This window comes from Heterodontus francisci, chromosome 1 (assembly GCF_036365525.1).
Source record: "Heterodontus francisci isolate sHetFra1 chromosome 1, sHetFra1.hap1, whole genome shotgun sequence".
In the NCBI taxonomy this organism is placed as follows: Eukaryota; Metazoa; Chordata; class Chondrichthyes; order Heterodontiformes; family Heterodontidae; genus Heterodontus; species Heterodontus francisci.
Genome location: NC_090371.1, coordinates 3,396,377 through 3,410,287, shown reverse-complemented (window position 1 = coordinate 3,410,287; position 13,911 = coordinate 3,396,377). Strand labels below are relative to the sequence as shown.

Below are 13,911 nucleotides of genomic sequence, written 5' to 3'. Positions count from 1 at the left end.
CCGGACCTGGGGACTTGTCCACCTTAATGCCTTTTAGAATACCCAACACTTCCTCCCTCCTTATGCCGACTTGACCTAGAGTAATCAAACATCTGTCCCTAACCTCAACATCCGTCATGTCTCTCTCCTCGGTGAATACCGATGCAACGTACTCGTTTAGAATCTCACCCACTTTCTCTGACTCCACGCATAACTTTCCTCCTTTGTCCTTGAGTGGGCCAATCCTTTCTCTGGTTACCCTCTTGCTCCTTATATATGAATAAAAGGCTTTGGGATTTTCCTTAACCCTGTTTGCTAAAGATATTTCATGACCCCTTTTAGCCCTCTTAATTCCTCGTTTCAGATTGGTCCTACATTCCCGATATTCTTTCAAAGCTTCGTCTTTCATCAGCCGCCTAGACCTTATGTATGCTTCCTTTTTCCTCTTAGCTAGTCTCACAATTTCACCTGTCATCCATGGTTCCCTAATCTTGCCATTTCTATCCCTCATTTTCACAGGAACATGTCTCTCCTGCACGCTAATCAACCTCTCTTTAAAAGCCTCCCACATATCAAATGTGGATTTACCTTCAAACAGCTGCTCCCAATCTACATTCCCCAGCTCCTGCCGAATTTTGGTATAGTTGGCCTTCCCCCAATTTAGCACTCTTCCTTTAGGACCACTCTCGTCTTTGTCCATGAGTATTCTAAAACTTACGGAATTGTGATCACTATTCCCAAAGTAGTCCCCTACTGAAACGTCAACCACCTGGCCTGGCTCATTCCCCAACACCAGGTCCAGTATGGCCCCTTCCCGAGTTGGACTATTTACATACTGCTCTGGAAAACCCTCCTGGATGCTCCTTACAAATTCTGCTCCATCTAGACCTCTAACACTAAGTGAATCCCAGTCAATGTTGGGAAAATTAAAATCTCCTATCACCACCACCCTGTTGCTCCTACATCTTTCCATAATCTGTTTACATATTTGTACCTCTATCTCACGCTCGCTGTTGGGAGGCCTGTAGTACAGCCCCAACATTGTTACCGCACCCTTCCTATTTCTGAGTTCTGCCCATATTGCCTCACAGCTCGAATCCTCCATAGTGCCTTCCTTCAGCACAGCTGTGATATCCTCTTTGACCAAGTCTTCCCTTAACAAATCCATGCTGACTATCCTTGATTAATCTGTGCCTTTCTAAGTGACAGTTTATCCTGTCTCTCAGAATAGATTCCAATAATTTTCCCACTCCTGAGGTTAGACTGACTGGTCTGTAATTATTCGGTCTATCCCTCACTCCCTTTTTAAACAGAGGTACTACGTGAGCAGTTCTCCAGTCCTCCGGCATCACACCTGTATCCAGTGAGGACTGGAAAATGATGGTGCGACCCTCTGCTATTTCCTCTCTCACTTTTTTTAACAGCCTAGGATACATTTCATCCGGCCCTGGTTATTTAGCAACTTTCAAGGATGCTAATCTCATTAATACTTCCTCTCTCCCTATGTTTATCACATCCAATACTTCACACTTCTCCTCTTTAACTACAATATCTGCATCTTCCCCCTCTTTTGTGAAGACAGACACAAAGTATTCATTAAGAACAATTCCAATATCTTCCGCTCCTACACAGATTATCTTTTTGGTCTTTTATGGGCCCTACTCTCTCCTTAGTTATCCTCTTACTCTTAATGCATTGATAAAACATCTTTGGGTTCACCTTGATTTTGTTTGCCAATATTCTTTCATGCCCTCTCTTTGCTTTCCTAATTTCCTTTTTGATTTCACCCCTCCACTTTCTCTACTCCTCTCTGCTTTCTGTAGTATTGAGTTCTCGGTGTCGGACATGAGCTTTCCTTTTCTACCTTATCTTACCCTGTCGGCTCCTTGACATCCATCGGGCTTGAGATTTGGCCATCTCACCCTTTTACTTTATCCCCTATTTTGAAAGTAGGAATACATGAGCTTGCATCCAGTCTAAGTGAATTAGCTCTGACTCTATTCAACTCTTTAAGAAAAAGGCTAGGGGCTCACATAGCACTGTCCCATCCCCTTAATCACCCTTAAATGCGTGGGGCACCCGAAAGCCCAATGCATTTTGATCTAACCCAAATGGCATTTTTCTTTTTTTTAATTTGTTCAAGGGATGTTGGTGTTGCTGGCTAGGCCAACATTTATTGCCCATCCCTAAATTGCCCTTCAGAAGGTGGTGGTGAGCTGCCTTCTTGAACCACTGCAGTCCATGTGAGGTCAGTATACCCACAGTGCTGTTAGGAAGGGAGTTCCAGGATTTTGACCTAGCGACAGTGAAGGAACGGCGATATAGTTCCAAGTCAGGATGGTGTGTGACTTGGAGGGGAACTTGCAGGTGGTGGTGTTCCCGTGCATCTGCTGCCCTTGTCCTTCTAGGTGGTGGAGGTCGTGGGTTTGGAAGGTGCTGTCGAAGGAGTTTTGGTGAGTTGCTGCAGTGCATCTTGTAGATGGTACACACTGCTGCCACTGTGTGTCAGTGGTGGAGGGAGTGGATGTTTGTGGATAACAAAGAACAAAGATAATTACAGCACAGGAACAGGCCCTTCGGCCCTCCAAGCCTGCGCCGATCCAGATCCTCTCTCTAAACATGTCGCCTATTTTCTAAGGTTCTGTATCTCTTTTCTTCCTGCCCATTCATGTATCTGTCTAGATACATCTTAAAAGACTCCATCGTGCCCGCATCTACCACCTCCGCTGGCAATGCGTTCCAGGTGCCCACCACCCTCTGCGTAAAGAACTTTCCACGCATATCCCCCCTAAACTTTCCCCTTTCACTTTGAACTCGTGTCCTCTAGTAATTGAAACCCCCGCTCTGGGAAAAAGCCTCTTGCTATCCACCCTGTCTATACCTCTCATGATTTTGTACACCTCAATCAGGTCCCCCCTCAACCTCCGTCTTTCTAATGAAAATAATCCTAATCTACTCAACCTCTCTTCATAGCTAGCGCCCTCCATACCAGGCAACATCCTGGTGAACCTCCTCTGCACCCTCTCCAAAGCATCCACATCCTTTTGATAATGTGGCGACCAGAACTGTACGCAGTATTCCAAATGTGGCCGAACCAAAGTCCTATACAACTGTAACATGACCTGCCAACTCTTGTACTCAATGCCCTGTCCGATGAAGGAAAGCATGCCGTATGCCTTCTTGACCACTCTATTTACCTGCGTTGCCACCTTCAGGGAACAGTGGACCTGAACACCCAAATCTCTCTGAACATCAATTTTCCCCAGGACTTTTCCATTTACTGTATAGTTCACTCTTGAATTGGATCTTCCAAAATGCATCGCCTCGCATTTGCCCTGATGGAACTCCATCTGCCATTTCTCTGACCAACTCTCCAATCTATCTATATTCTGCTGTATTCTCTGACAGTCCCCTTCACTATCTGCTACTCCACCAATCTTAGTGTCGTCTGCAAACTTGCTAATCAGTCCACCTATACTTTCCTCCAAATCATTAATGTATATTACAAACAACACTGGTCCCAGCACGGATCCCTGTGGAACACCACTGGTCACATGTCTCCATTTTGAGAAACTCCCTTCCACTGCTACTCTCTGTCTCCTGTTGCCCAGCCAGTTCTTTATCCATCTCGCTAGTACACCTTGGACCCCAAGCGCCTTCACTTTCTCCATCAGCCTGCCATGGGGAACCTTATCAAACGCCTTACTGAAGTCCATGTATATGACATCGACAGCCCTTCCCTCATCAATCAACTTTGTCACTTCCTCAAAGAATTCTATTAAGTTGGTAAGACATGACCTTCCCTGCACAAAACCATGTTGCCTATCACTGATGAGCCCATATTCTTCCAAATGGGAATAGATCCTATCCCTCAGTATCTTCTCCAGCAGCTTCCCTACCACTGACGTCAGGCTCACCGGTCTATAATTACCTGGATTATCCCTGCTACCCTTCTTAAACAAGGGGACAACATTAGCAATTCTCCAGTCCTCCGGGACCTCACCCGTGTTTAAGGATGCTGCAAAGATATCTGTTAAGGCCCCAGCTATTTCCTCTCTCGCTTCCCTCAGTAACCTGGGATAGATCCCATCCGGACCTGGGGACTTGTCCACCTTAATGCCCTTTAGAATACCCAACACTTCCTCCCTCCTTATGCCGACTTGACCTAGAGTAATCAAACATCTGTTCCTAACCTCAACATCCGTCATGTCCCTCTCCTCGGTGAATACCGATGCAAAGTACTCGTTTAGAATCTCACCCATTTTCTCTGAGTCCAAGCATAACATTCCTCCTTTGTCCTTTAGTGGGCCAATCCTTTCTCTAGTTACCCTCTTTCTCCTTATATATGAATAAAAGGCTTTGGGATTTTCCTTAACCCTGTTTGCTAAAGATATTTCATGACCCCTTTTAGCCCTCTTAATTCCTCGTTTCAGATTGGTCCTACATTCCCGATATTCTTTCAAAGCTTCGTCTTTCATCAGCCGCCTAGACCTTATGTATGCTTCCTTTTTCCTCTTAGCTAGTCTCACAATTTCACCTGTCATCCATGGTTCCCTAATCTTGCCATTTCTATCCCTCATTTTCACAGGAACATGTCTCTCCTGCGCGCTAATCAACCTCTCTTTAAAAGCCTCCCACATATCACATGTGGATTTACCTTCAAACAGCTGCTCCCAATCTACATTTCCCAGCTCCTGCCGAATTTTGGTATAGTTGGCCTTCCCCCAATTTAGCACTCTTCCTTTCGGACCACTCTCGTCTTTGTCCATGAGTATTTTAAAGCTTACGGAATTGTGATCACTATTCCCAAAGTAGTCCCCTACTGAAACTTCAACAACCTGGCCGGGCTCATTCCCCAACACCAGGTCCAGTATGGCCCCTTCCCGAGTTGGACTATTTACATACTGCTCTAGAAAAACCTCCTGGATGCTCCTTACAAATTCTGCTCCATCTGGACCTCTAACACTAAGCGAATCCCAGTCAATGTTGGGAAAATTAAAATCTCCTATCACCACCACCCTGTTGCTCCTACATCTTTCCATAATCTGTTTACATATTTGTACCTCTATCTCACGCTCGCTGTTGGGAGGCCTGTAGTACAGCCCCAACATTGTTACCGCACCCTTCCTATTTCTGAGTTCTGTCCATATTGCCTCACTGCTCGAGTCCTCCATAGTGCCCTCCTTCAGCACAGCTGTGATATCCTCTTTGACCAGTAATGCAACTCCTCCACCCCTTTTACCTCCCTCTCTATCCCGCCTGAAGCATCGATATCCTGGGATATTTCATTGCCAATCATGCCCTTCCCTCAACCAAGTCTCAGTAATAGCAATAACATCATACTCCCAGGTACTAATCCAAGCCCTAAGTTCATCTGCCTTACCTACTACACTTCTTGCATTAAAACAAATGCACCTCAGACCACCAGTCCCTTTATATTCATCATCTGCTCCCTGCCTGCTCTTCCCCTTAGTCACACTGACTTCATTATCTAGTTCCTTACGGGCTTTTGTTACTACCTCCTTACTGTCAACTGACCTCAATTGGTTCCCATCCCCCTGCCACATTAGTTTAAACCCTCCCCCACAGCCTTAGCAAAAGCACCTCCAAGGACATTGGTTCCAGTCCGGCCCAGGTGTAGACCGTCCAATTTGTAATAGTCCCACCTCCCCCAGAACCGGTCCCAATGTCCCAAAAATCTGAACCCCTCCCTCCTGCACCATCTCTCAAGCCTCGCATTCATCCTGACTATTCTTTCATTTTTACTCTGACTATCACGTGGCACTGGTAATCCTGAGATTACTACCTCTGAGGTCCTACTTTTTAACTTGGCTCCTAACTCCCTAAACTCTGACAACTGGCTGTTCACCCTCCCCCTTTTGAATGTTCTGCAGCCGATCTGAGACATCCCTGACCCGTGCACCTGGGAGGCAACATACCATTCGGGAGCCTCGTTTTCGACCACAGAACTGCCTATCTACTCCCCTTACAATCGAATCCCCTACGACTATAGCCCTTCCACTCTTTTTCCCGCCCTTCTGAACAGCAGAGCCAGCCACGGTGCCATGGACCTGGCTACTGCTGCCTTCCCCTGGTGAGCCATCTCCCTCAACAGTATCCAAAACGGTATACTTGTTTTGGAGGGAGATGACCACAGGGGACTCCTGCGCTGTCTTCCTGCTCTTTCTCTGCCTTTTGGTCACCCATTCCCTTTCTCCCTCAGCAATCCTAATCTGCGGTGTGACCAATTCACTAAACGTGCTATCCACGACCTCCTCAGCATCGCGCATGCTCCAAAGTGAGTCCATCCGCAGCTCGAGAGCCGTCATGCGGTCTAACAAGAGCTGCAGTTGGACACACTTCCTGCACGTGAAGGAGTCAGGGACATCAGCCATGTCTCTGAGCTCCCACATTGAGCAAGAGGAGCATGACACGGGTCTGAGATCTCCTGCCATTTTTAATCTTAAGCTTAACTTAGTTAAATGAAAAAGGAACGAAAAGTTTTTACCAATCACAATAAAACCAGAGAAATCGAAAAAGCCTTACCTTATAAACACCCCACCGAGTCCTTTTTTTTTGGTTAGAGGAGGAGGGCGGGTGGGAGACACGACAAGTGTGGTGTCTCGGGTTCAGAAACCGCCCAAATATATAGTGTTTTACTTACCCAGCAGCCCCCTGGCCTCCGCCGAAAAACAAAAGGAAATTAAATTTACTTTCAAACTGACCTTCCCAGCTGCTCACTCGCTCACACTCTGCTCCCAAAAAAGCTGCTGCAATGAAAGGAAAGTTATTTTAAACCGCCCAAATATATAGTGTTTTACTTACCCAGAAGCCCCCTGGCCTCCGCCGAAAAACAAAAGGAAATTAAATTTACTTTCAAACTGACCTTCCCAGCTGCTCACTCGCTCACACTCTGCTCCCGAAAAAGCTGCTGCAATGAAAGATGGGGTGCCAATCAAGCAGACTGCTTTGTCCTGGATGGTGTCGAGCTTCCTGAGTGAAGTTGCAGCTGCACCCATCTAGACAAGTGGAGAGTATTCCATCACACTTCTGCCTTGTGCCTTGTAGATGGTGGACAGGCTTTGGGGACTCAGGAGGTGAGTTACTCGCCGCAGAATTCCCAGCCTCTGACCTGCTCTTAGAGCCATTTTATTTATGTGGCTGGTCCAGTTCAGTTTCTGGTCAATCGTAACCCCCAGGATGTTGATAGTGGGGGATTCAGCGATGCTAATGCCATTGAATGTCAAGGGGAGATGGTTAAATTCTCCCTTATTGCAGATGGTCATTGCCTGGCACTCGTGTGTTACTTGCTACTTGTCAGCCCAAGCCTGGATGTTGTCCAGGTCTTGTTGCATATGGACATGGACTGCTTCAGTATCTGAGGAGTTGTGACTGGTCCTGAACATTGTGCAATCATCAGCGAACATCCCCACTTCTGACCTTATGATTGAAGGAAGGTCATTGATGAAGCAGCTGAAGATGGTTGTTTTTTTTTTATTTAGAGATACAGCACTGAAACAGGCCCTTCGGCCTACCGAGTCTGTGCTGACCATCAACCACCCATTTATACTAATCCTACACTAATCCCATATTCCTACCACATCCCCACCTGTCCCTATATTTCCCTTCCACCTACCTATACTAGGGGCAATTGCTAATGGCCAATTTACCTATCAACCTGCAAGTCTTTGGCATGTGGGAGGAAACCGGAGCACCCGGAGGAACCCCACGCAGACACAGGGAGAACTTGCGAACTCCACACAGGCAGTACCCAGAATAGAACCCGGGTCGCTAGAGCTGTGAGGCTGCGGTGCTAACCACTGCGCCACTGTGCCGCCCATTCTAGGACACTAGCCTGAGGAACTCCTGCAGTGATGTTCTGCGACTGAAATGATTGGACTATATGTTCAAACATTATCAATGCTATTTAAACAATTCCATTTTGTGTTTGATTGGAATGTGTAAAGGGAGCTTTATTCTGTACCTTGTTTTTTTGTTCACCTTTTTCCAACACCTTGCAGTTTTTCCAGTATTTAATAAACATTAATTGTTTTTGATGGGATCTGGTTCCTAGGTATATGGATCTCTGGCAACAAGTCCGTATGAGTGTCTTCGACAATCCTGTAATCTTATCATCATAACAATGAACAAGATGGCCACAGCCATGCAGGAGGGAGAGTATGACTCTGAGAAGCTGCTGATGAAGGTAAGAAGCACTGGCCCTGAGTGACAGCCTCTGTGTAGGAGTGCTGTTGGGGAGGGGATGATCACTGGGTATGGGGACTGTGAGGGCTTGGTCCTGGGCACAGTGTTTCGGGAGGGGCGATTGTTACATGGGGCGTGGGGGAGACTGGGAGCAGAGGGGGTTGTTGAGTGCAGGGGGTTCCCCTACCCACTCTCTCACTCCCCTGCCCACCTCCCTTTCCCTCACCCCCCTGCCCACCTCCCTTTCCCTCACCCCTCTGCCCACCTCCCTTTCCCTCATCCCCCTGCCCACCCCCTTTCCCTCACCCTCCTTCTCACCCCCTCTCCCTCAACCCCCTTCTCACCCCCTCTCCCTCAACCCCCTTCTCACCCCCTCTCCCTCAACCCCCTTCTCACCCCCTCTCCCTCAACCCCCTTCTCACCCCCTCTCCCTCAACCCCCTTCTCACCCCCTCTCCCTCAATCCCTTCTCACCCCCTCCCTCATCCCCCCCGCCCACCTCTCCTTATCAGATAATAACACCATGAGCGGCTGAGTCTTACTGCTCCCCACCACTTCCTGCCCCATATTCCAAGTTGAATGCTGTTTTCCTGTGTGAACTTTAACCCTTGACTGCATTTCCAGCCGCCACCTCCAGTTGAGCTGAGAGCTGCTGCCCTTCGAGCAGAGATCACAGACGCTGAGGGACTGGGACTCAAACTGGAGGATAGAGAAACGGTCATCAAAGAGCTGAAGAAATCCCTGAAGATCAAGGTAAGGTGGGGAGGAGCAGGAGGGGGGACATGGGGCAATGTTGGGGGGAAGCGTGGGGCATTGAGGGGGGGAGGCGTGGGGCATTGAGGGGGGGAGGCGTGGGGCATTGAGGGGGGAGGCGTGGGGCATTGTGGGGGGAGGCGTGGGGCATTGTGGGGGGAGGCGTGGGGCATTGTGGGGGGAGGCGTGGGGCATTGTGGGGGGAGGCGTGGGGCATTGTGGGGGGAGGCGTGGGGCATTGTGGGGGGAGGCGTGGGGCATTGTGGGGGGAGGCGTGGGGCATTGTGGGGGGAGGCGTGGGGCAATGTTGGGGGGAGGCGTGGGGCAATGTTGGGGGGAGGCGTGGGGCAATGTTGGGGGGAGGCGCGGGGCATTGAGGGGGGGGAGGCGCGGGGCATTGAGGGGGGGGAGGCGCGGGGCATTGAGGGGGGGGAGGCGCGGGGCATTGGGGGGGGAGGCGCGGGGCATTGGGGGGGGAGGCGTGGAGTGGTTGACTGGAGGATAGGAAAGGGAGAAAAGGGGGAGGGGTGGCGGTATTGATCAAGGAGAGCAGTGGAGTGCTGGAGAAAAAGGATGTCCCAGAGGGGCTGAGGACTGAATCAATTTGTCTCAAGCTCAGGAACAAAAAATGTGCAGTTACATTGCTCGGTGTTGTCTATAGACCACCAGCTAGTGGGAAGGACGTTGAGGAACAAATTTGCAAGGAAGTTCCAGAGAGGTGCAAAAATTATTGGGTAGTTATAATGAGAGACATTAATTATCCAAATGTAGACTGGTAAAGTGCAGAGAGGGGCCAGAGTTCCTAGAGTGTGTTCAGGAAACTTTTCTACAACAGTATGTTTCTGGCACAATGAAAGTGCAAACACTGCTCGACCTGGTTCTTGGCAATGAGGTGGGCCAAGTGGATCAAGTATCAGTAGGACAGTATATATATTAATGACCCTAGACCTTGGTGTACAGGGCACAATTTCAAAGTTTGCAGATGATACAAAACATGGAAGCATTGTGAACTGTGAGCAGGATAGTGTAGAACTTCAAAAGGACATAGACAAGTTGGTAGAATGGGCAGACAGGTGGCAGATGAAGTTCAATGCAGAGAAATGTGAGGTGATTCATTTTGGTAGGAAGAGCATGGAGAGACAATATAAAATAAAGGGTACAATTCTAAAGGGGGTGCAGGAGTACAGAGACTTGGTGTATCTGTGCATAAGTCACTGAAGGTGGCAGGACAGGTTGAGATTGCAGTTAATAAAGCATACAGTATCCTGGGCTTTATTAATAGAGGCGTAGAGTACAAGAGCAAGGAAGTTATGTTGAACTTGTATAAGACACTAGTTCGGCCTCAGCTGGAGTATTGTGTCCAGTTCTGGGCGCCGCGCTTGAGGAAAGACGTGAGAGCATTGGAGAAAGTACAGAAAAGATTCACGAGAATGGTTCCAGGGATGAGGAATTTCAGTTATGAAGATAGATTGGAGAAGTTAGGACTGTTTTCCTTGGAGAAGAGAAGGCTGAGAAGTGATTTGATAGAGGTTTTCAAAATCATGAGGGGTCTGGACAGAGAAGATAGAGAGAAACTGTTCCCACTCGTGAAAGGATCGAGAGTGAGAGGGCACAGATTTAAAGTATTTGGTAAGAGAAGCAAAAGTGACATGAGGAAAAACTTTTTCACACAATGAGTGGTTAAGGTCTGGAATGCGCTGCCTGAGAACGTGGTGGAGGCAGATTCAATTGAAGCATTCAAAAGGGAATGAGACAGTTATATGAAAAGGAAGAAGGTTTGGGGGAAAAGGCAGGGGAGTAGCACTAGGTGAAATGCTCATGAGGCGAGCCGGTGCAGACATGATGGGCCGAATGGCCGCTTCCTGTGCTGTAACAATTCTGTGATTCTGTCCGGGACGAGGAGACGAGGGGGTGGAGGTGGTGTGAAGGGAGGGGTTGGGGCAAGGGAGGGGACGCGAGTGTATGGGGCTGAGGGAAGAGATTAAGGGTGGAGAAGGGATGGGGTAAGAACAGGCCGGGGGAGGGGATCAAGAAGATGTGTGGGGAAGATGAGGAGCAGAGGGGAAAGGGAGGTGTCACAGAGAGGATGGGTGGGGGCATGGAGAAGGGGATGAGGTGATGGGGTGCGGAGTGGAAGTTGAGGAGGGGACAAGACAGGGGCATAAAGGAGAGGACTGGGGGAGCAGGAGATGAGGGGGTGAAACTGAGGGGTCTAGGCAAGGTGAGGGAAAATGAGGGGAGGAGGCAAGGTGGGTCGATTAGGCGGGGAGGGGTCAATGAGGGCAGGAGGAGTGGGGAGTCGATCAGGAGGGGAGGTGGCGAGGAGGATTGATGAGGTGAAGAGACGAGAGGGGGGCCGACGAGGAGGGGAGGAGGCGAGGGGGGCCGACGAAGAGGGGAGGAGGCGAGGGGGGCCGACGAGGAGGCGAGGGAGGCCAACGAAGGGGAGGAGGCGAGGGGGGCCGACGAGGAGGGGAGGAGGCGACGCGGGTCGACGAGGAAGTGAGGAGGCGAAGGCATTCGCTGAGGAGGGAATGAGGCAGGGGTGTCGATGAGGTATTGAGGCGAGGGGGCAATGGGGGAATGAGGCTATGTTTAGAATGGATAAGTCACCTGGTCCAGATGGCTTGTATCCCAAATTGCTAAAGGAAGTGGGGATGGAGATAGCGAAAGGGCTTGTCATAATCTACCAATCTTCCCTGGATATTGGGGAGGTGCCAGTGGATTGGAGAGTGTCAAATGTGACACCCTTATTGAAGAAAGGGCAAAAGGACAATCCTAGTAACTACAGGCCAGTTAGTTTAACATCAGTGGTGGGTAAGGTTTTAGAAACAATAATCAGGGAAAATATCAACCAACGCTTGGAGAGGTTTGAGTTAATTAAGGATAGTTAGCACGGATTTGTAAAAGAGATCATGCTTGTCTAATCTAATCGAATTTTTTGATGAAGGGAATGTGGTGGATGTTGTTTATATATATTTTAAGAAAGTCTTTGACAAAGTATCACATAAAAGGCTGGTTAACAAAACTGAGGCTCATGGAATAGGAGGGTCAGTGTCCAATTGGATAAAAAATTGACAACGACCAAAAACAGCGAGTTAGAATAAATGGTTGTTTTTCAGACTGGAGGATGGTAGATAGTGGTGTTCCCCCAGGGTCAGTGCTGGGACCCTGCTTTTTTTTTTTGCTATATATAAGTGACTTGGATCTTGGAATACAGATTAGAATCTCAAAATTTGCCAATGATACCAAACACGGAGGTGCGGCAAAAAGTGAGGATGATATGAACCACCTGCAACAACACATAGATAGGCTAGCAGAATGGGCAGAGAGGTGACAGATGGAATTTAATACTGACAAGTGTGAGGTGATGCATTTTGGCAGAAGGAACAGGGAGAGGCAAAATATACTTAATGTTACAGTTCTAAAGAGTGTGCAGGAACAGAGGGACCTGGGGGTTCATGTGCATCAATCTTTGAAGGTGGCAGGACATATTGAGAGAGTGGTTAGTAAAACATCTGGGATCTTGGGATTCATAAACAGAGGTATTGAGTACAAAAGCAGGGAAGTTCTGCTGAACCTTTATAAAGCTCTGGTTAGGCCACAACTGGAATATTGCATCCAGTTCTGGTCACCACACTTCAGGAAGGATGTGAGGGTCCTTGAGATAGAGCAGAGGAGATTTACCAGAATGGTTCCAGGGATGGAGGATTTTAGTTACCAGGTTAGGTTGGATAAGCTGGGGTTGTTCTCCCTGGAGCAAAGGAGATTGAGAGGAGATTTAATAGAAGCGTATAAGATTATGACAGGTTTAGACAAGTTAGACAAGGAAAAACTGTTCTCATTATCTGATGGTACAAGGACTAGGCAACACAGAGTGAAGGTTTTGGGCAAAAGATGCAGGGGGAATGTGAGGAAGAACTTTTTAACGCAATGAATGTAACGACCTGGAACTCGCTGTCCATGAGGGTGGTCGAGGCAGAGATAGTCAATGATTTCAAAAGGAAATTGGATGGCTACTTGGAGGAAATAAACTTGTAGGGCTACAGGGATCGAGCAAGGGAGTGGGACTGACTGGATTGCTCAGCAGAGAGCTGGATGGGCCAAATGGCCTCCCTCTGTGCCCTAAATGACAATGAGGAGGGAATGAGACAAGTGGGCGTTAAGGAGTTGGGAACGAGGCGATTGACGGACAGACAGTGAGGCGGGTGGTTGCTAAGGAGAGTCGAGGCAAACAGAGTGGGGGCATGAGGGGATGATTCAGGAGGATGAGGTGGGGGGGGGCAATGAGGAGAAAACTCAGCAAGTGTTGGGGGAAGGTTTATGTGAACACGTGCTGAAATGCCTGTCTCCTAGGGCGAGGAGCTGAGTGAGGCCAGTGTGCGTCTGAGTCTGCTGGAGAAGAAGTTGGATTGTGCGTCGAAAGAAGCCGATGATCGTGTGGAGAAAATCCAAGTCAAACTGGAGGAGACACAGGGCCTGCTCAGGAAGAAGGAGAAGTGAGTGAGAGCCTGGCAGAATGCGACTCAGGGGAGGGGGATTTTGGGTAGTCAATTGGGATCAGGGTCACGGTTTGGGGTCAGGGATCGGTGTTGATTTTAGAGACAGTCAGTCGAGTGCTTCCTGGTCTGAGGAAATGGGGTCCGGATCGGGAATTGGGGTCGTGGTTAGGTTGCTGCCTGGGGAAATAAAATTCGGAAGAGAAGGAGTTTGAGAGTTTTTCAGTGTGATTGTATGTGGTGATGTGATGAAGTGTTTAAAATGGTGAAAGGATGGGACAGGTGGATAGAAGCAGATGATTTCCAGTAATTGAGGGTCGACAACGAGAGGCCAGAGATAGAAGATTAAATGGAAGTGATTGAGGACAGAGCAGGAGAGAGTTGTGAAGCTGTGGCATTCACTTCCAGAATTAGTGGTTGAGGCAGAAACTGTGTTGATATTCAAGACTGGAGAGGGGGAGGAAGGAAAGGAGGAT

General features: G+C 48.5%; 1 protein-coding gene across 4 annotated transcripts in view; it reads left to right on the top strand.

Annotated features, from left to right (window-relative positions):
• The window catches only part of LOC137365475 (dynactin subunit 1-like), a 336,296-nt gene that overhangs the window by 273,631 nt on the left and 48,754 nt on the right, over positions 1–13,911 (top strand). For all 4 annotated transcript variants that reach the window (XM_068028030.1, XM_068027981.1, XM_068027938.1 and 1 more), the window contains 3 exons: positions 8,054–8,185; positions 8,808–8,936; positions 13,293–13,435. In XM_068028030.1, the coding sequence (XP_067884131.1) occupies positions 8,054–8,185; positions 8,808–8,936; positions 13,293–13,435 (404 nt within the window). The remainder of the gene's footprint in view (positions 1–8,053; positions 8,186–8,807; positions 8,937–13,292; positions 13,436–13,911) is intronic.